General features: G+C 36.5%; 1 protein-coding gene across 2 annotated transcripts in view; it reads right to left on the bottom strand.

Annotated features, from left to right (window-relative positions):
* The window catches only part of ITGA2 (integrin subunit alpha 2), a 109,410-nt gene that overhangs the window by 32,301 nt on the left and 54,758 nt on the right, over positions 1-22,351 (bottom strand). For both annotated transcript variants that reach the window (XM_064375968.1, XM_064375969.1), the window contains 10 exons: positions 20,751-20,842; positions 17,386-17,500; positions 17,094-17,221; positions 14,461-14,609; positions 10,995-11,145; positions 10,529-10,694; positions 8,603-8,679; positions 4,282-4,420; positions 3,285-3,430; positions 1,423-1,566 (listed from right to left, as the gene is read on the bottom strand). In XM_064375968.1, the coding sequence (XP_064232038.1) occupies positions 1,423-1,566; positions 3,285-3,430; positions 4,282-4,420; positions 8,603-8,679; positions 10,529-10,694; positions 10,995-11,145; positions 14,461-14,609; positions 17,094-17,221; positions 17,386-17,500; positions 20,751-20,842 (1,307 nt within the window). The remainder of the gene's footprint in view (positions 1-1,422; positions 1,567-3,284; positions 3,431-4,281; positions 4,421-8,602; positions 8,680-10,528; positions 10,695-10,994; positions 11,146-14,460; positions 14,610-17,093; positions 17,222-17,385; positions 17,501-20,750; positions 20,843-22,351) is intronic.

Genomic DNA, 22,351 nt, shown 5'->3' with positions numbered 1-22,351 from the left:
TGATTTAAAATGTTTCTGGTGAAAACTACTAATATCTTGAATGAAATAAAAGTAGATACAGAAGAAAATAAAACACAATTATCTTAATTTAGTGTTTCTGTAAAAATTACCAAATAGTCACATAATTATAGTGACAGGAAGTAGAAAATGAGATTGTTAATACTGCATTATAAAAAAACACTAAATAATTCTGTGCAAAGGAGAAGACATTTCCTTGTAAAACACAGTGTTTTTCTTAGATTTTGTAATCAAGTATGGAAATATTTCATGACTTCACAAGAAAGCAATGTTCTCAACCATGAAACTGGGTCAGTGTTGATTCTTCCTCCTCTATTATAATCTTATAAAAATTCTTACTGAGTTTGACATGGCATTAAAAGATCTTTTCATCTTCAACAATTAATGATAATTCAGTATATCTGACAAGTAAGAAATACTTACAGAATGGGAGGTTTGTCAGGTTTTCAAACAAGTAAAAGGTCCAGGCTTTGTATATGCAATTACACATTTTATAGGTATAATTGCTTTAGAATTGTTTTAATTAATATATTCAATTACACATTTTATATGTATAATTGCTTTAGAATTGTTTTAATTACTTCCGTTACAAAGTTAATTTTTACATTAATGTCAATAAATCAGCTGGGACAAAATATCACAACACTTAAACATAATATGACATTAACATCATCAGCTTCTCTTTTTCCATCCTTTCCCTTCTGTTGTCATATAATTTTCTGTGTCAATCTGTGCCTCTAATTTTTCCTTTTTTATATTTCATGGAGTTCACCATACTTATATTACAAGGATTTAGGGAGTTCAGTCTACAAACTGGGAAAATTATGCTTTTCCATGTTAACGTATGCTGTTTTTTTGTGGAAGAACTCCATAATTCAAGAGTTGGATGCATACTTAAATGCTACACTAAGCAATGACATTTCCTGACAAACTAATGTAGGAAGCATCTGGGATCATATGGCATTTACAAAGTGCCTGATATGACTGGTATTTTTCAGTCAATTGATAACAAGAAAGCTTTGCCCTGTTATTGTTGTCTTTGCAGCAAAAATTACATGTGATACTAGAGAAATACACAAATGTTTGTGTGTGTGTGTGTATGTGTGTACGTGTGCATATTTCAATAAATGATGTGCACTAATAATGGCTTTTTTTATATAACAGACAATATATTCAAAGACCTCTCATGGAAAATGGCTGTATACTATATATTAAACTCTAGTTTTTCCCGTTAATGTGATTTTTAAAATCATAACTTAATGGGGACATCCTCAAAAATAATGAAATGTAAACCATACTATCTGTGCAAATTATCATTTATTAATAATAAATTTTTCTTTCCAAATACAGATTAAATTATCAGTACTAAAGCAAATTAAACTGTCAATTGAATGATTATTTTACCTTTATGATAGTAAACAGGTAGACTCTTCCTTCCTCTTTCTTTAGGTCATTCATGTACATTGGTGCACCCACCAAGAGCACATCTGTAACGGTGTCTTTATCCACATCAACTGAACACAGCACACTACCAAAATAGGAGCCAATCTGGAGTAATAAAGCATGTTAACCTTAGAATTTCTAGCATTCATATACTTCTAATATTACATTGAACATTTACTTGCACATTCAATACACAAAAATTGAGTGTTTACTATTTGCAAAGTGCTAGGAACGTGAAGACAGACAGCATAGTCCCTTCCCCCAGGTTCTAACACCATCTGACACTTGGTTCTTAAATCCTAGTTGTGCACAAGAATCTCCAAGAAAATGCCTTTGAAATACAGATCTCTGAGACCCATTTCTAGAGATTCTGATGTAATGTCTAGGATGTGAGCCAGAAAACAGCAATTTAAATTAGCATTCCGGGTGTTTCTGATGCCAGAAGGTCAAAGACACAAGACAAACCTTTCATAGGTATGTGAGGTCTGTTATAGAGAAAGGCAGGAGGAATAGAGGCAGGGAGAATAAATAATTAAGCTTCTATGGTAAAATAAATTGTAATAGAGCCAAGTCCCAAATGCTAAGTGATCAGAGAGCAGGAGAGTCAGGAAGGCTTAGAAAGCTAAAATATCATTTGAATTGCAAAGTAAGAAGGATATGGAGATTTCTAGGCAGAGGGAAGGGGGACATCACATGTGATGATGTAAGTGTACATGTCATAATGTGAAACAGGTAAGTAGTTGCTGGATAGACTAGGACAGGAGGACTAGTGGAGCTAAATTAAAATATGAAAAGCTGAGACTTTGAACATTCATCCCATTCAACGTTCAATGAATGCCTATGTGAACACTTTTTAAGGATTTAGAAATGACTAAGAAATGATTCCTTCCACAACATTGTCACTGTTATTTTCTAAATTAAAAAAGAACTTCTTTAAAATATTAAAAAAAGAGAGAAAAGTATGACCATAGCTAATTTGTGGTCAAGGAAGTCAAGAACTCAGGTCTTCTTACTCCTAGAAAATCCATAGCAACAGCAGGATCACACTTAATCTCAGAGAAGAGAAATCTTTGTAAGTTTCTCCAACTTTAAGAAGGAAACCACTTTTTGCTGGTTGTCAGGGATCAGTGATGCCCATTTTAAATGTGCGCCAAACCCCTGGGTCAGAACTGTTTAGTAAGGAAACAGGAACCAATCAGCTGGCCTTTGCTCTAGTAACAGACCTTTGCTGTAATGAGCCATAACTGAGATTCATCATAGGGTCTGACTACCAAACTGTCACCCATCCATAGGAAGTAGCAGATAAGATAATTGTTTTACTTTTAGAATCTTCAAAAACGAGACAGGTCCAGATGTAGAAGCTCAGTCCTTTTAATGTTATACTACTCCCTTCTTCTCATTATTTCCTCTCCAAATCCTTGTTCCTAGTGTGTGCTTACCTACAAAGCAGTGGTTAGGGGCCTGCCATCATAACTAAATAATGTCCGTGCATTATTAATCTAGGGAGTCAAAAATATGAAGGGGATGTAACCAAACAGCACAGCCTCTGAGTCCAGAAAAGGCTGAGTTTTAATGACAGCTCAATCCATTGATGCTGCGTGACCTTAGAAGGCTAGCTAAATTCCCAGTAAGTTGTCAAAAGGGAGGGTGGTCTTCTTGGTATTGTTGTGAAGATCTAAGGAATACACTAAGTAAACTCAGAGTACAGAGCCAGTCACAGAGTAGGCACTCAGGCCACGTTGGTTTCCATTTCTAGCCACTCGACTCCCCACCTGCTCATTTACCCATAAAATTAGTTTCACCTGTTAAACAATGAGATTTACCTGGTCACCCCGGTGAGCCTGAATAACTGTGACATTTCCATTCTCGTTCACACTGTACAGCACTATCTGGCCAGTATAATTTGCCCGAGGAGCACCAGCAACAAAGTGGGTGTTTTCTCCAGTAGAAATTGCAGCCACAGAGTAACCTAAAAGGGAAAGAGTTACAGAGTGTGTACCGTCGAATATCTCAGCAAGATAAGGTTAAAAGAAGTGAGCAGAGGTGACCAGAGATCCTCTGTTGTTAGATACGATGCAGAGTTCCTAGTGCTCCTGAATACATCACTGAGGACAAGTCTTCCTTTTTCTAAGATGAATTGCTCCTGTCCTTTGACCTGCGGCACTTCCCCGTGTAGGTGGAACTTCTACCTATAAAGCCGCCTCTAGATTCCAGGTTGTCCTCATCAGCCACCTATAAACCTGGCATTCAACAAATATTTCTTGAGTAAATGAATAAATGTATTTAAAAGGTAGTGTTGCACAGTAGAAAGAACACAGGTCTTGGAAACAGTCCGAAGTTCGAATTCTGGATTTGCCACTTACTAGGTTGTTGAACATTCGGCAAGTTATTAATCTTGCTATCTCTCAAAGGCAAAACATCCCTGAAAGACTTGCTGGAAAGATGTAAATGTTTACGTAGATAGACTAGCCAGTTCAAAAATCCCATAGTAAGTCTGCAAAATCGGTGGCTGCTTATTATAAGAACAAGAAGACTAAGAGCTCTACAATAATATAAGAATATCACCTACTGTATTGGCTTTTGGGAACTATTTCCATTTTGGAGGAACACAATCATGTTCCAGGAATTATGACCACTTGACCAGCCAGAAGAAATTAGTGGTTATAATATAGTATTCCAATAAGCAGTTATGCCTTAAGTCCCGACTGACAAAGAGACAACATAGATATGTGTAATAAATGTGATAATTAGATGACAGTTCAAGGCTGGTTTAAAGCCAGAGAACTTACGTTTGCTGAACCAATTATTGCTATGCCTTACCTAAATATGAACTGTGATTTCTGTCCTGCAGAATTTGGTCAAAGGCTTGTTTAGGAAAGATCAAATGGTCATGAGATGTCTTCTGGACAATGGTCCCACTCCAGTCAAAAGCTCCCACTGCACCCAGCATCAGAATATCCTAAAATAATTGAAAAATGAAGATGATTGAAACAAATCACCTTTAAAGCATAAGAATGCAGGGTCACCAAAACATTGAAATAAATTGTTTAGATTTATTTAAAATGATGAAATATATGTGAACATATATTGTGTATCTCAGACTTGTCTTAATATATTTGTGCTAGACAACAAGCCTTCCCATTGGCTGTGCTATTTTAGATTTTATTTCATATGACATGTTATACAGACAAACCTTTGTAATAAGCTGTAGTACAGGACAGGTACATAGTATCTTCAAATTTCCCATTCAAATGCTGAAACCTTATGACCTTTAGAAAAAAGTCAGAAGCGAGCCTCCAGTCCCACATATTCATAAGAAAGCCTCACAGCCAAGTAAGAGACATGCCTGAGAAACAGAAACTACTGACACAGGAGAGACGGGGATGCTGCTGCCATCCCAGACATGCCTCAGGATGCCCTCTTCTGACCTGTTCTATTTTCAGCTTTCTTCCTCTTTCTTCCTGGCCACTTCTCAAATGTGCCTGTATATTCCCATATCCCATTTATTTGATAATATCACAGCTACAAAAGGCACCTATAGCTGTGACATTCAATCTACTGGAAGGAAAATAACCATCTGTCAGCCCTGCAGGGAGGACAAAGGATGAAGACTACTCTGGATTGACTCAAAACCCAATCTGAACAGTCAAAGCTATAAATTGTCACGGAAGGCAGATTTAATCTGGGTGAGATACACTGTTTTTTATTTTTTGTTCTTCTTAGAACATACCAAAGATATGATGTTAGACTAAAAAATACAAGCCACGAAAAACAGCAACTAAGGAAATGATGTGTTCCTCTTTGAGGATAAGAGACCACGAAGTTATGGGAATGATTGTAATAAAATGAGGGACTCTGGGTTTAGGTGCATGAAAGGACTTCAGGGCATGTACAGAAACGTCATGGGATTGTGAGCAAAATTCTCTGTGCATAGATTCATTTATATTTTCTGAGGGAAAGGTCCATAACTTCTATGAGCATCTCTAGGTATTGATGCTCCAGAAAAAGTCAGCTCCTTTTATTCTAGACAGAAAACAAGCTGTTCTTGGTCCTCTGATCTGCCAGTCAAATCCTCAGACTTCCTATTGTTCCTTAAATATTTCCCAGGATCTCTGTCTCTTTCTTTTCTCCTCCTTTCACTATCTCTCTCATATCCTGACTCAAATCAGAATCAGAGGCCTGGAGATGGATGTTTCTGAGAAATAGAAATGGACTTCCCTGAGCTGAAAAAACAGTGTTGTACTCCAATCTTATCTCACATTTTTCCTAACTTCTTATTTTTTCAACTATTTTCTGTCTGCTTTTAGAAAAAGATATCATGAAAACTCAGAATTTGACCATGACAGTGATGACAAGAGTATGTGTTTTAAACAAACATTTCCAGTAGTTATTTGATTCAAAGAAAGCTCTAGCCAGAGCAATCAGGCAAGAAAAAGAAATAAAGGGTATTCAGTTAGGAAAGGAGGAAGTCAAATTGTCTCTATTTGCAGACGACATGATTGTGTATTCAGAAAACCCTATTGTCTCAGTCCAAAATCTCCTTAAACTGATAAGCAACTTCAGCAAAGTCTCAGGATACAAAATCAATATGCAAAAATCACAAGCATTCCTATACGCCAATAACAGACTTAAAGAGAGCTAATCCAAGAATGAACTCCCATTCACAATTGCTATAAAGGGAACAAAATACCTAGGAATACAACTGACAAAGGATGTAAAGGACCTCTTCAAGGAAAAGAACAAACCACTGCTCAACAAAATAAGAGAGGACACAAATGGAGAAACACTCCATGCTCATGATTAGGAAGAATCAATATTGTGAAAATGGCCATACTGCCCAAAGTAATTTATAGATTCAACGCTATCCCCATCAAACTACCAATGACCTTCTTCACAGAACTGGAAAAAACCACCTTAAACTTCATACGGAACCAAAAGAGAGCCCACATAGCCAAGTCAATTCTAAGCCAAAAAAAACAAAGCTGGAGGCATCACACTACTTGACTTCAAACTATACTATAAGGCTACAGTAATCAAAATAGCATGGTACTGGTACCAAAACAGAGATATAGATCAATGGAACAGAACAGACGTCTTGGAGGAAACGCCACACATCTACAACCATCTGATCTTTGACAAACCTGACAAAAGTAAGCAATGGGGAAAGGATTCCCTGTTTAATAAATGGTGTTGGGAAAACTGGCTAGCCATGTGTGGAAAGAAGAAACTGGACCCCTTCCTGACACTTTACACTAAAATTAACTCCAGATGGGTTAAAGACTTAAACATAAGACCTAACACCATAAAAACCCTAGAGGAAAACCTAGGTAAAACCATTCAGGACATAGGCATAGGCAAGGACATCATGACTAAAACACCAAAAGCATTGGCAACAAAAGCCAAAATAGGGAAATGGGATCTAATTAAACTCCAGAGCTTCTGCACAGCAAAAGAAACAATCATTAGAGTGAACTAGCAACCAACAGAATGGGAAAAAATTTTTGCAATCTACATATCTGACAAAGGACTTATATCCAAATCTACAAAGAACTGAAACAGACTTACAAGAAAAAAACAAACAAGCCCATTCAAAAGTGGGCAAAGGATATGAACAGACACTTCTCAAAAGAAGACATACATGAGGCTGACAAACATATAAAAAAATGCTCATCATCACTGGTCATTAGAGAAATACAAATTAAAACTACATTGAGATACCATCTCACGTCAGTTAGAATGGCGATCATTAAAAAATCTGGAGACAACAGATGCTAGAGAGGATGTGGAGAAATAGGAACACTTTTACACTGTTGGTGGGAGTGTGAATTAGTTCAACCATTGTGAAAGACAGTGTGGTGATTCTTCAAGGACCTAGAAATAGAAATGCCATTTGACCCAGCAATCCCATTACTGGGTATATATCCAAATGATTATAAATTGTTCTATTGTAAAGACACATGCACACATATGTTCATTGTGGCACTGTTTATAATAGCAAAGACTTGGAATCAACGCAAATGCCCATTGATGATAGACTGGACAGGGAAAATGTGGCACATATACACCATGGAATACTATGCAGCCATCAAAAATGATGAGTTCGTGTCTTTTGTAGGGACATGGATGAACCTGGAAAGCGTCATTCTCAGCAAACTGACACAAGAACAGAAAATCAAACACCGCATGTTCTCACTCATAGGTGGGTGTTGAACAATGAAAATACATGGACACAGGGAGGGGAGCATCACACACTGAGGTCTGTGGTGGGGACTAGGGGAGGGACAGTACGGGGTAGGGAGTTGGGGAGGGATAACACAGGGAGAAATGCCAGATATAGGTAATGGGGATGGAGACAGCAAACTACATTGCCATGTATGTACCTATGCAACAATCCTGCATGTTCTTTACATGTATCCCAGAACCTAAAATGCAATAATATATATATTGCTAAAATGCAATATTATATTTATATAAATAAAAAATATATATATTTATTATATATATATATAAAAAATTAAAAAAAAAGAAAATTCCTGCAGGGCTGGCACGGTGGCTCATGCCTGTAATCCCAGTGCTTTGGGAGGCCGAAACAGGCAGATCATGAGGTCAGGAAATTGAGACCATCCTGGCCAACACGACGAAACCCCATCTCTACTAAATATACACAACTTAGCTGGGTGTGGTGGTGTGTGCCTGTAGTCCCAGCTACTTGGGAGGTTGAGGCAAGAGAATGGCCTTAACTAGGGTTTCAGAGGTTGCAGTGAGCCGAGATCACACCACTGCACTCTAGCCTGGTGACAGAGCAAGACTCCATCTCAAAAAAAAAAAAAAAAAGAAAAGAAAAAAAAGAAAATTTATGCAGGAATAATACCTTAAGTTAATATAGCGTCTGTGCCCTAAAGACTTTCTCGTATATTGTCCTTTTACCCCATATAAGATCCCTGTGAAACAGGGAGGAAGATATTATTAACATTCAGATTTTAGGGGTAAATCAGCAGCACAAAGAAACTAAATGATTGTGACTAGGAAACAGAAGGGCTGATCGCTAAACGGCTGTCTTCCCACTTTATGTATAAGGCTACTGTATCCGGAAGTGTTATGTCAAATGACAACATGGCTTGAAGCTATCTGATATACATACATTTTGAGGAGAGTAATCTGCACTGAATCCCACTTGTGACATTTCCATCTGAAAGTTGTCTCCTCCTTGAACGGTACCTGAAAAATCAAATTTTAAAAATGATATAATTGTCAGTAACTGTAAATCAAGTTTTCAAACACAGGCAGGCCGGTATGTACACACACGCCTACAAACACAAACACATACTCTTCCAATACTCACCCCAAAATACAGAGCTTGTGTATTCTGGGAGGGAGAAATCACTAAGAAAGCGTTCTAGCAGGTTATAGAAATAACAATACTTCCAAGGTAGTGTTCAAAGTTGGCACTAATCTTAATTAAACATTAATGTATTTAGCAGAATACGTACGAAGTTCCTGATACAAAAGGACACTCAACAAAAGGTATAAGGTAAGGTGAAAACTGAGATGATGATTTTTTAAAAACTTGATCATTGCTAGCGAAGAAACTAACTGAATTTTTAGCTTTGAAATATTGGTACTGATAAATGTACACAAATCTCGGATGCAACTGGAAGAGCTCGGCAATTGATCTATAGTGAAGACTGCTGGGAGAGAACTGAGTTAGCTATTAGGAACCAGAACTCAAGATTGAGTAGGAATCTTACTAATTGAGAAGTTTGCTCTGGTTCTATATATGTGCTTGCTTGCCTCTGTCACTAACACTGTAAGACCCAATTGGTACTTATTTTCCATACACTGTGATCAAAATGGTTATGTTTCACTAATCCTCACAAAAAGGAAGCTAAATCACTGGACTGACACTTCAATATAGAAAAAAAGACAAACTGTACTGTACAACATAGTCTTAGTTACAAGATAAAGTAATTTACACAGGATGAGTAGAGATAACTTTTAATAAAATAGAATAATGCTTCCCAAAGTCCCTAATAGCAGATAATGCTCAAAGTCATTTCTAGCTAGCTTGTAGATTACAATTGTTCTCATTCATGCCCCTACAAACACAATTATCAATGTGTATAGCCTGGTGATTTTGTGTTATCTCAGCCTGCATTGGATTTGAATGCAACTTTGAGGCACCATGGGATACTGAAGAAGCAATACAGCTTTTTGGATAATTCCAGTGGATAATCAAGTCAAGATCTGACTATATGAATGAATAATTTATGGAATCCTCTTAGCCCCAGACTCTAAGGCTGTACCTAATACATAGGTTTTCAATAACATAAGGTCTTTATTGCAAAGAGTTATTTGGGTTAACCAACAAGAACTAGGATTTGGGTCATGTGGGTTTTTTTTTTCACCAGCTGTGAAGTATGTGCTAGTCCCCCACACAATGAACTCCTAAACATATGATTTCTCTGCACTAACTAGATTTTCCAAGACCACCTAAGTAAATTATTTTAGTCCTATAAATAAAATATTTCCCTCAAAATTAAACTATTAAAAATCTTTGCTGTATTTTTCCAATTTAAAAAATATATATGCTTACTGTAAACAAATTCAAGAATTTTAGAACTTACATAACACAGTGTAAAAACATAAAACTATTCATGATTATAATAGGTATTACTATATGGTCCCCCCAAAGTTATAACAATTTATCATCCTGTCAACAGTGTATGAGCTTCTTTATTTCCTGATAATCTCTCCAGGATTGAACATTAGTATTCTGTGTCATCTTTTAGGCAAAACATAATGTTGGTTTAATTTATATTTTTAAATACTTACTGGAAGTATTTAGAAATATACTTGTAAATTGGGAGTATTTTCTTATGTTTATCAGTCATTTGTATTTTATCACTTATAAACTATTTATTCATGTTTTTCATCCATTTTCCTTACTGATTTGTAGCAGCTCTTTTTATACAAGGTATACAAGTTAACATTGATAGAGCAAATATGTGATAATAAAAAATTATTTAAACGTTCTAAAAGAAAATTCTTGAAAGGATTTTTTTTTTACCTTCAATGCTGAAAATTTGTTCTCCTAGTGTCCCAGCCTTTTCTAGTAGAGCTGCTTCGTCAGACACATTGAAAAAGTATCTTTCTGTTGGAATACTAGCGATTGCTTTTATTTCTTTAATTAAATTTTTAGTATCAAGGGCGTTTCTGTTTAAGTACCCTAGAACCTTGAAAATAGAAGAGAAAAAAAAGGTCATTACTGCTGTACTCCATTTTCCCTATGAGTACATTCTAGTCTATTTTGAACACAATAGCCCCTCTGGAGAAGTAAATCAAGCAACATTTCCACAACCCTACATTTCAATCGTAGACACGATTGAAAACCATGAAGAAGCAGAGAAAGAGCAAGAACGTTCTTTTACATTTAACTATGAACAGCCAATGGGAAAGTGCAGCCTTGAGAAGTGATGGTATAAAGGAAGATTTACCCAATAGCTGCAAGACGAGTAAAGAGAAGAGCCACTTACTGCTATGCCAAACCTCAGTATATTGTCATGGTTGCATTGCTCAATCACAGCTTTCAACATTGAACCATCATGTGATTCACCGTCAGTTACAACTACCATGACTTTGGTAGCACTTGGTCGTCCACCAGAAGTTGCTGAATAAGCATATTTTCTGTGGCAGATAAAATTAAAGACTCGCTATCAAAATATGAAGTTAATATGACAACCTCTGGTTTAAAATAGAAACAGGAAACCAGCTTCTTTAAACACAATCTATTGTAACTCCATATTAACTTTGGTGACATATTTAATGTTCCATTTGTAGCTTGTAGAGAAACATATACAAACATAAACTTTGCTTGACATTAAAAACAATGTCTTATATGCCATGGCATATGTGTATATATGTGTACATGTATTTATCTCAGTATTCCTTCAAAGTATTTTCTTCTAAGAAAGTTGAATTAATCAGTACAAATCAATAGAGCAAAGATATTCCTGTCATAAATTTTATGCGTTATACCTGTGTTTACTTATTTTCAATATTATTTTAAAGTAATAGATATCCATAGTAAAAAAAAAAAATCAAAGTATTTTGAAACGTATAAACCAAAATGTGACACTAAACCTTTCTCCATAAGTAAGCACCATTATCAGTTTCTTGCATTTCCTTCTAGAAAATGTTTTATTTAGATGGAATATAGGTATAGGCATAGTCTACCTCTTAAACTTTTGCCCAAATGAGGGCATATTCTTTAAAAAAATTTTTTTTTATTTCCATAGGTTTTTGGGGAACAGGTGGTATTTGGTTACATGAGTAAGTTCTTCAGTGGTGATTTGTGAGATTTGCATCCATCACCTGAGCAGAATACACTGTCACCCCCTTCCCACCGTTTCCCCGGAGTCCCCAGAATCCACTGTATCATTATTATGGCTTTGCATCAAATGAAGGCATATTCTAAACAGTTGTTTTTCACTTTGATGGAGACCTTTCCATATCAGCACATTTATGAAACTCTCATTTATTTTTAATGGCTGCATAATATTTTATTTGGAGGACCATATGAAGGAGTACAGTTTTATTTAACTGGTTTACCATTACGGGGTGTTTAGGCTATTTTGAGTTTTACAAGTCAGGCTGTAATAAATATCCCTGTGTATATATGTTGGCATACTTTTTCAAATGGGATAAAATATTAGCAGTAAAATTACTGGGGCAGAGAATACACACATTTCAAATTTGAATGGGTAATATCAAATTCACTGTCTTTAAAACTGAGCGTATCATTTTATTTCCTAAAATCTGTTTTGTATTCTATAAAGTAGACTATAGAAATGTAGAAAATACTTGGTATTTTTGGCCAAATTTGAATTACGGTATTCACATCAGACCCTTTTTGAAGTTTCTGAGGACAGACATTGTACCCCATTAGTTTTAATTTCCTGCAGTGCTTGGAACAGTAAACGGAAACTGCAGGCATTGAAGGAAATGAGGTGAATGAAAACACGGCAATATTTACTGAAAGAATTTCAGAGTCTCTTCAATGTTTTAAAGAAAGAAGAGAGAGAGAGAGAGAGAGAAGAAATATAGAGGCAATTACATTCTAGGAGGTTGAGTAAAAAGTTGGGTGATTCTCCTGGCACTGGGCAGCCTAAATCCTGTTAGCTTGGGAAATCGTGGGAAGAGGGAGATAGACAATGGCACAGGGGTGAAAACCAAAGTTTTGAAAGATGATGTAAGCCAGGTAAGTCCTGCCTCAACGGACAGTGGCCATTGTCTTGGAGAACCAAGCTCTCCAGGGCCCCAGGCTCCTTCCAAGGAAAAACGCTACCCCCACCTCCCTGCTAAACACCTGGCCCGTTGCAGTCTCTAACTTCAGGAAGGTCGTTTTTCATCTCAGCTTCTTCCTTTTAGTCCAGTTTGCTGGATCAGAAAGGGCACTTCACTGAATGGCAGCTGACCTACTGACTGACCAGCAGCTTATGAGATGGCCTGGCCCAAAAAACCTTTATTGTCCCTGAATGGAGATAGCAATGATGAACCAAACCAATCATATCTTCTCTTGTGGGGAATCCGCTTTTGAGACATTTGGGATTGTCTCCAGTTGATGGAAGTAGCAACTAAGAAAAGAAGTAGCAACACACAGAAAAAGAAGACAGATAAAATGGAAAATGCAGAAATAGAAATGACAGGATGTGGCTACTGACCGGATGTGTGACGTAAGGAAGAGTGAAAAGAATAAAGGCAACCAAATATTTAGTTCAAATGACTGGGCAAGAGTCAGAGGCATGAATCAAAATGGCAAGTTCATGCGGAGCAGTGGGGAAAAGAATAAGGCCAGTGTAGGACAGACTGAATTTGGTAAGTGAGCCAACATTCCAAATAAAAAGATTCAGCATCAGCTAGATGCCAATGTGAGTTTTGGGAGAGAGTGCAGGGCTGACAACATAGCAATGGGGTAGCCCCCACAGTGCCGCTGCTGATGCCATGACAGTGGGTAGAATTCCTACAGGAGAAAGGCAGTAGAGAAGACAGGGTTCTGTTCAGTGAAGAAAAATAGGAAAAGGAGCCAGTGAAGAGGTGAAAGTTGCTGGCGAGAAGTTGGCAGGCGTTCGAGAAGCTTGTGGTGTTATGGCGACTTGTTGGAAGTAGCAGCATGTGCTCATCATTATCAAATGTTCAGAGGAACCAGAAAGGAGGAGGCTTGAGGTGGGACCACTGGGTTGGGGGATGAACAGGGGCATGCTTATCTAGTAGCATAGTTGTAGGTTTCAAGGAAGTAGAGGGAGGGAATAGAGCTGCTTTTTTCAAAAAGAATTATGGTAGTGAAAAGAAAAGTGCACAAGACAAAAAAAAAGACAGAGAATAGGTTTAAGGGAAGGCAAGCTTGTTGTTCTCATTAATTTGATTAACAACAGGGAGTGTTTAGCATTTTTGTGAAAGTATCTGGTTAAAATAGAGTGAAGATGAAGATCAGTGATCTGTGAAAACAGAGAAATTGAGATAAGAATCAAGAAAGTGCTGCATAGTTATAATTTCACATTTCCCACTGACTGTAATAAGCATAATAAAGTTGTTCAATTCAATTCAAACTCATATGTTTAAGATTCTCTGGCCTTTGTTAATTTGCACCAAGTGATCCATGAGGTCAATTTGTCTGAATCTCTGATGAATATTAACAAATTATGACAGATTGCCCCATTTCCTACTGTTTTAATCTAAGATCTTCTCATTTCATTTGCTTCATATAAATTCACACAAAAATCATGTAATATCTTATAAAAATTCTAAAATCAGAGATTTAACTTTCCCAACTGCCTTCTCAAAGTAGTCAAGACGTAGAATGCGCAGATGTTTTTTTCTTTATTTGTTCTGCTTTAAGTTAGGTACCAGGTATATCATTTTTCTTTATCTTTTCCTTACTTTTTCTTATTTATTAACACATTCATATTATGAAAACACTGGTCTATTCGCACCAAAACTTACCTTGCATATTGAATTGCTCCGAATGTATTTGTGAGGTCCCCACCATATTGGGATGTCTGGGATGTTGCTAGCATCATTTCTTCTTTGGTTTTATATGTATTCAAGTTAAACACAACTCTTGGATTATTGGCATACTGAATTAACGCCACCTTCAAAAGAGCAGACATTTATTAATGGGTTGCCATTACATTCTAACTCATTTCTACTTAACCAATAAAATAAAAACCAAAGTACATTTAGACATGGGCTGAAAGCTTAAAGGGATCACTTCCAACTTTGTTCTTAATAGTTACTTTTCTTTCAATGGAATAATTTCTTCTCTGTTAGAGGCCATCATTGTACAACAGCGCTTTTATTGCCAAGAAAGATGATGTGCTACAGTGTATGATTTGATTCTCAAGAGTAATAATTGTAGTTTTTAAGCATTGCCCTATAATATTTTAATGTGGATGACTATTAGAATATGGTTTTTAACAGCAAGATTAAACTTGATATAAATAAACTTTCTAATTACCAATGGACAGAAGCTCACAACTATAAGCAATCACAGATGGAGAGTAACATCCCATCAAAGGACAGTAACCATGTAATAAATAATTAGAGTTGAATACAACAAAAACCAATGTGCTTCTAATTAGTGTAGTCAATTGAGGTCTATTTATTGTGCGGATTTCCTCTATTATGGGCTTCAGCAACTCTGGAAAGAAGATGCTATATGTGCCTGTGGGGCAGGGTGTTTCTGATTTTCAGAGAAAATGCTGCTGGAGAGCATCTTATTTGAGAAAGTGGAAAGAAAGAATTTCTGAACAAGACATTTGGGAGCATTCCCTATCCTAGAGATCAATAAGGCCACACTCTTCTGTTAAAGTCCTTGTTTGCAGGCATTCAGATCACCCTCTAAGCCTAGGAGATGGGCTTTCCAGAACAGGAGTGGCAACAGGGATCAGTGGTAAGAGGCTCTCTGAAGTACGAGTCAGTATATAAGGAGGTAGAAGAGGCAAGGACTGGATTTCTGAGTTCACTCTGCTGTGTTTTGCCAAGGGGCAGTAAGCTAAGCACTGGGAAGATAGTGAGAAATACAATATTCCTAGATCCCTTTCTCTAGGGTGCAATGTAAGACTTGAGAGGGAGGAAAGAATAAAAAATAACTCTGAGAATTTCAAAATCTAATATGAGAGGAAGATGGTAGTAATCCCATGACAGAGCCTCAGGACTTCTGTGTGAAAAAGAACAAGAAAGATTTAAAGAGATGTGATATATTAGGATTTACAGAAAGGTTAAATTTAGGCTGTAAGAAAAGAGACTGAGTTAAACCACTTCTAGAGAGGAATCAGATGCACTGTAGTAGGAAGACACAAAAGAGGAAGACTGAATTCTATATAGGAGACTATTAAAAAAATTAGTCACATTATAAGGGTAACTCATTTAGAAATGGTAGAAATAAGCAGATACATATGAAAACTTATAAGGGGCTTTAAGAGTGGTGCTTTCCAGAAACCAGTGCTATATGTAGTTTTATTTAGCAGCATGTCCTGGAAAATGCCCACAGGAAAACTTCCAAAGCTTCTGTGGGTATTGAGATACTCTTGGTACTGAAGAGCAATTTCAATGGGGGAAAACGTGTAACAACATGTTATAATACTGAACAGGAAAGCAGAGAGGCAAATTTCCATAAAGATAGCGGGAAAGTATTTAGGGAAAAAGTGTCAACAATTTGTATTAGATGTTGGATACTAGAGTATCAGATGCAATCCACGAACACACACTGGTAGCAGTGAACTGGTCCCTGTTGGCACTGGTTCAGTGTGCTGCTACAACCAGAAGGCCCATCAGATGGCAGATTAAATCAGAAAAAAACAGGCCGGGCGTGGTGGCTCACGCCTGTAATCCAAGAACTTTGGAGGCCAAGGCGGGTGGATCACCTGAGGTTGGGAGTTCAAGACCAGCCTGACCAACATGGTGAAACCTCATCTTAAAAAAAAAAAAAAAAAAAATTAAATCAGAAAAAACAACAACCCCAAACCAGAAATTAAACTTTAAAATAATACTATTGTGTTTTAGTTGCCTACCTAAAGAAGATATTAAAGCAAATTAAAGACTTCTTAAAATATAGTTATATAAAATTATTGAAAAGAACTTTTCCATAGGCAAAAGGGCAAGCTAGACTAGAATATGATAAATAACTATAAAATATTATCATAAATGTTAGAACTATGCTTAGTGACTTATTTATACAAATTTCGAAATTCAATAATTGTTTTACCAATAAGGAATAAACAAAAGAAGTGAATTATTAGTCCAAATGGACATTAAAAAATACATATTGAATTTTAAAATTTAACTCACGGGTTAGAGGGGAAAGATAGGCCATTCAGGGAAGATTAAAATGTTAGATCCCATACCCTTAATGCTTGTGTCAGAAATAGAACTGTAAGGTCAAAAGACCAGCATTGGGCAAAGCCATAGGTAGCATAACCCAATGTAGTACAAGTTTCAATTAACTTTAAAAATTGCCATTAAATGCATTTAAAATGAGGATTTGGCAAATATAAAAATTAAGACTTCATATCTAACAATATTTTTTTTTAGAAAAATAAGCCACAAATTAGTTTATGCATTTCTGATGTCCATACCTGTGTCTTCGTGGGGCCTATATCCAGGCCTTGTACAAATTTTTCCAAAAAATTCTTTACTGCATCCCAAGGATAAATACTATTTGATTCATCACACACAACCACAACATCTATGAGGGAAGGGCAGGCTACACAGGAAAAGAGAAAAGAAGAAGATTTCCATAAGTAAGTCACATTTCACAGCCATAAAAAGCAAGACTTAAGGAGGGTTTGGGTGCCACTAGTTGATAACCTTCCCCCACTCCTTTAACTGTAAGGCATTGCTCACCCCATCTGCACATTAATAACTTACTCTGAACTGCAGGTGAAAAGCTGGCTGAGAGCTGAAAATCAGGACTGATGTCAGAGCACACACCTGTTGTGTAATACTGATTCCCACACTGCTGTGCCCACAGAGGACCACATGTCTTCAAAGAAATGAGAAAAAGATTAATGGAAACACATGAAAAATGCTAACCTTCTATCTCTCCATTATGGAGCTCAGAAATCATCTCTATTCTTTTCCAAGATACTAATAATTGTGAACTCAAAACCAATGAGTCAGTAATGCCTTTGGGGCAAGCAGAAGTGATGGAGAAGGTGGCAGATGCTCAAGCCTTCTGGGAGAAGGAGTGCTGGGACTATTGGGAGCAGATGTCAGTGAAGGGAGAAGCTATGAAGTCTCCCATCAAGCTAGAGAAAATGGGTGGTTTCCTTCCAGAGAACACCAAGGAGAAGAATGTGTGCAAGTTCATTTTTGTCTCTCAGTTACCTGGACCTCAGATACTTCATCTGTAAAATGAGGATAACCACACATAGTATCTTTTAAGATCGTTATGAAAATGAAATGGATCTATAGATATAAAACTCTTAAAACAATGCCAGGTAAATTGCAAAGGCTATATAGTAACTGTTAGCTACCATCATTATCATTGTTCTTGCTGAACATCAGTTTCCTGCACTTCCTTCTATTCACACTGCTCAGCAGAAACCGTGAACCTAATGGCAGTAATCTCTGAAGAGAGCTTGGGGTCAGGCATAGACATCATGGTGAATGAAGAACCCATGCCTATGAACAGACCACTGTGGTTTCTGCCTGCCCACTGGTGTGAAATAGGCTGTGTTGCCAGATTTATAAAAGAGAGCTGAGAGGGTAAATTTTGTGTAAAAATTCAGTTCCAAATCATTCCATACGCTAAGCAAACACAAATGAGGTTTACTCACTACCAGTTTTTAACTTTGCCCACTTCCTCATTAACTGCAGTCACTAAAGCTGGCTGGCACTTGTCTTCTTGCTCACATTGTACCCGCTCCAATCCTTCGTATCTCCATTAATGCAGTCCCAATTCTCTCATTTTCAAGAGTCCTTGAATGCCAAGAATTCCTGATTAAATCACGATTAAATGAGACGGGAAGCATTAAATAACTTTAAACACTGATAGATAAAAAAGGAGACAAGTGCAAAAGAGAAATCTAATTAAGATTTTAAAAAATGCCTACAGATTTTAACGTTATGTAAAGCTGTGGGTCAGTTATTAAAACTGAACAGAAGAGTGTGGGCTTGCAAGGAGTAATTGGAAAAATAAAAGGAAACTTATTTGACCCAGTCTAACTGTCAAAGGAGAAGCAGTTTTGGCCATATTTCATGCTCAATGAACAAGGCATAGTTTTCTCCCTATAAAACTGATTTATTTTGCCAACTAATTAGAAGAAAGTCATTATTAATATCTTTGGTTAGTTTACCAAATAACAGATGCCAATTATTGGTTTTCATATCCCCATTCCTAAGTTGTTTTCTCACTTTGAAAAAGGACTCATGAAGTATTCAAAAATATTTTTGTTTTAAAAGCAATGGAAAACAGCATTAAGAAGTTGAAATTAAAATATGCCAATTGTTAGTGCCAGAACTACATTCCTACTTTAAGCCCAGAACTTAAGAAGTTTCAAAGAAAATGTGATGATTGTCAGTCTTTTCCACATAATTCTTAAGAGTATCTTATGATTTTGACCTTTTAAGTATGTAAAGGAAACTTTGGCTTTTTTCTTCTTTTCTTTCTCCCTCCCTCTCTCTTTCTGCCTCTCTGCTTGCTACCTGGACTGTTAATTAATCTCTCAAATTCTCTTGCTTTTTAATTTTTATTTTTTACTTTATCTGGAGTTACAGATTAAACATTTTGAGGCACATTCTGTAATCTCTAAATATCAATATGGTCTCTTTTTAAATTTATGCAAGCTTAAAATCAAACAAGCAAAAAGATTAAAGCAACCTTATTGTAAAGACTTTGGAATATCAGAAACCATAAAGATCCATTGCAATATTCATTTATGCACTGTTGTTAACACATATCACAAGCAATATCTAACTCACTTACTGGTAGCACAGTCATCAGAATAATAATATCCATTAGTAAAAATGGAATGACATTGTTCAAAATTGATTACATTTTTAGAATAATACAGTTATAAAGCATAGGATTTTAAGGAAGCATGACAACGGTTTAGGTAAAACTAATGTAAACTTGAATTAGGCTCCCTAAGACAATTCTGTTTGTTTTGTTTGTTTATTTGAGATGGAGTCTCACTCTGTCGCCCAGGCTGGGGCAGTGGCACAATCTTAGCTCACTGCAACCTCCGCCTCCTGGGTTCCAGTGATTCTCCTGCTTCAGCTTCCAGAGTAGCTGGGATTACAGGTGCGTGCCACCACACCTGGCTGATTTTTGTATTTTCTGTAGAGACAGGGTTTCACCATGTTGGTTGGGCTGGTCTTGAACTCCTGATGACAGGTAATCCACTCTCCTTAGCCTCCCAAAGTGCTGGGATTACAGGCATTGAGCCACCATGCCTGGCTTCTCTCTAAGACAATTTTAACAGGGTTATACAATTAGTACATACCTATGTGAGCCAGTGGAAATTACAAATAAGACTGACACTTTTTTTTTCTGGTGTGTGATGTTTTTCCCTTTTTTATATAGTCAAATCCTTTTGACAATTTCCTATATTATTTCTTCTATTAGTTCTAAGCTCTGAAATTTTTCCATCCTTCAGGAAATTTCCATTTTTTCTAGTTTTTTTATATTAACTCCCAATTCATTTGACAGTGTATTTGAATATGTAAATATTAATCAATTAACTGTTCCCAAAGCGCTTATTAAATAAGGCATTCTATTTCACTGATTTGCGCTGTCTTTTTCACTCTTTTCATAACTAAATGAAAGTGAGCACTGACATGATATAAGATGAGACTGCTCCATGCCTCACATAACACCAGATTAGTCAACAATTTCAGGAAATGATTAAAAACCAGAAATACTTTTCAGCTTTGAACCTACTTTCTTAATTAGCAGTACCTATCTTGAATGATCCTACAGGAAGTAGAAATGAGATGTGGGATTCTGCTGTTATCAACAAATACTCAGCACACTTTCCAAGGGCAAAGAATCAGGGTTCTTTATGTTCGCTTTTCTTCAAAACATTCAGTGGCAGTGGTTTTGCTGAATATCCTATAAAGTCTACACATCAACATTATTTTGAATATTCAAATTTGATGCCAAATAAATAGCATAATTTATCAAAAAGCCAGTTCTAAGCATCTACACCCCCAGATTGGGAGGGACGGTGAGAAGACACTGACTACCTGCTTCCTTGAGAGGAATAACGATTTGTAAAGCAAACACTCACGAGAAACCCTCCAGTTCCCATGTTCCTTGTGAGGGTCAAGCCGAGGCTCATGTTGGTTTTTATCTCAGTAACATTCGGAATGCTTGTTGAAGCTTTCAAAGGGAAAACAATTTTTAAAAGTGATTAAATCATCATCATTTACCTTAAGATTAAAAAAAAAAAACCCAGGCACACCCATGTTTGCATGTAGCGTTCAATTAGTGTCATCAGTGTAGGTACTTGAGTTATATAATGAAGTGTGGGGAAATGAGATAGATGCCTTCAGTGATCTGGTAACTCACATTAATGTGTGAGGCTGCAGAGCATAAGACAGTAAGGAACAGGCTCTGGAGAGGGTATGACTTGTAGACGTTTAAATTTACTTTTTTTTTTAACAATATTCTGGCCAAACAAAACACATTTGAGGATATCATTTTTTTTCCTCTCCTTTCAAAGTCATAGTAGCTCTATCTAATGCTTTTTTAAATTTTCAGAGTTAGTAAAAATATCCTGGAAGTGTTATCAAAGGATGCCCTATGATAGAATCTGGCTCAAAGCAATAGTTGGTGAATGTCAAAAGGAAATCAGACTAGCCATATAGTATAACAAATAAATCTCTCCACTTTCTGTCTTCCACTGACCTAGGGCATCCACCACTGTATCCATTCTTGAGTTATTGAACGTAATACCATTGTTCACTATTGTTTCTAATCTCTGCCAAGCCGTCATTGCCTCTGTCATTCATTCTTAATTGGATTCCTTCCCTTATTTCCCAGGGTGACTGTTGTAAAAGTTCACCCTTCCTCACAAGCCTCCAACCTCAACTCAGATCCCGTCACTCAGTGAATAACAACTGCTGCGGAGAAGACGAATCACACTCTCAGGCTAATCTCAGCTTCTCTAATCATTGTATAAAGATCATTCTTAGAACTCCTAACTTTCCTCTCCTTCTTTGTGTCTTAGATAAGGAAGCAGTCTTTTTAAGGCTCGATTTCTCAGAGAGAAATCACATGAATTCCAATCAGTTAACTCTATCTTGGACAAATTATCCCTTTTTACTGCTGCCTCCATGTTCCCTACAAAAAGTATTATCTCCTGTTTACTAAAAAAGTCTTCCAACTCTGCTACCCCATAGAATTGTTTTTCCCAGCTCCCCTTCACTGCTGAACTTCTAGAAATAGAGGTCAACTTTCATTCCTTGTATATTCACTACTGATACCCTCCTAAATTCTTCGTTATCTATTTTCTCCCCATAACACCAGTGGATTTATCCCCTAGGTAAGTAAGTTACACAAAATATGATCTGTTCAAGTACAGAAAGAAAACAATAGAACTTCTATAGGCATGTTGTTATTCTTTAAAATTTATTTTTATGTGGAGGTGTTATTGGGAAGATACTAGGTCAGTACATGTACATAGCTTTAAAAATAATAAAGATATATACATTATGAATGAGTGTTCAGAAGTTAAGGGTGATATGATATGTTAGGGGTGATATACTAAAATTTTTGTATATGTGCTGCCGAAGTGAGCACTATACTAAAATTTTTGGACATATAATAAAACTTTGAACACTCACTCCAAATGTATATATTTGCATTATTTAAATATATATATATATA

The sequence above is a fragment of the Aotus nancymaae genome, unplaced genomic scaffold (genome assembly GCF_030222135.1).
Source record: "Aotus nancymaae isolate 86718 unplaced genomic scaffold, 86718_ANA_hifiasm-v0.15.2.pri h1tg000014l, whole genome shotgun sequence".
NCBI lineage: Eukaryota > Metazoa > Chordata > Mammalia > Primates > Aotidae > Aotus > Aotus nancymaae.
The sequence above is the reverse complement of the archived record's forward strand: the minus strand, read 5'-3'. Positions and strand labels throughout refer to the sequence as shown.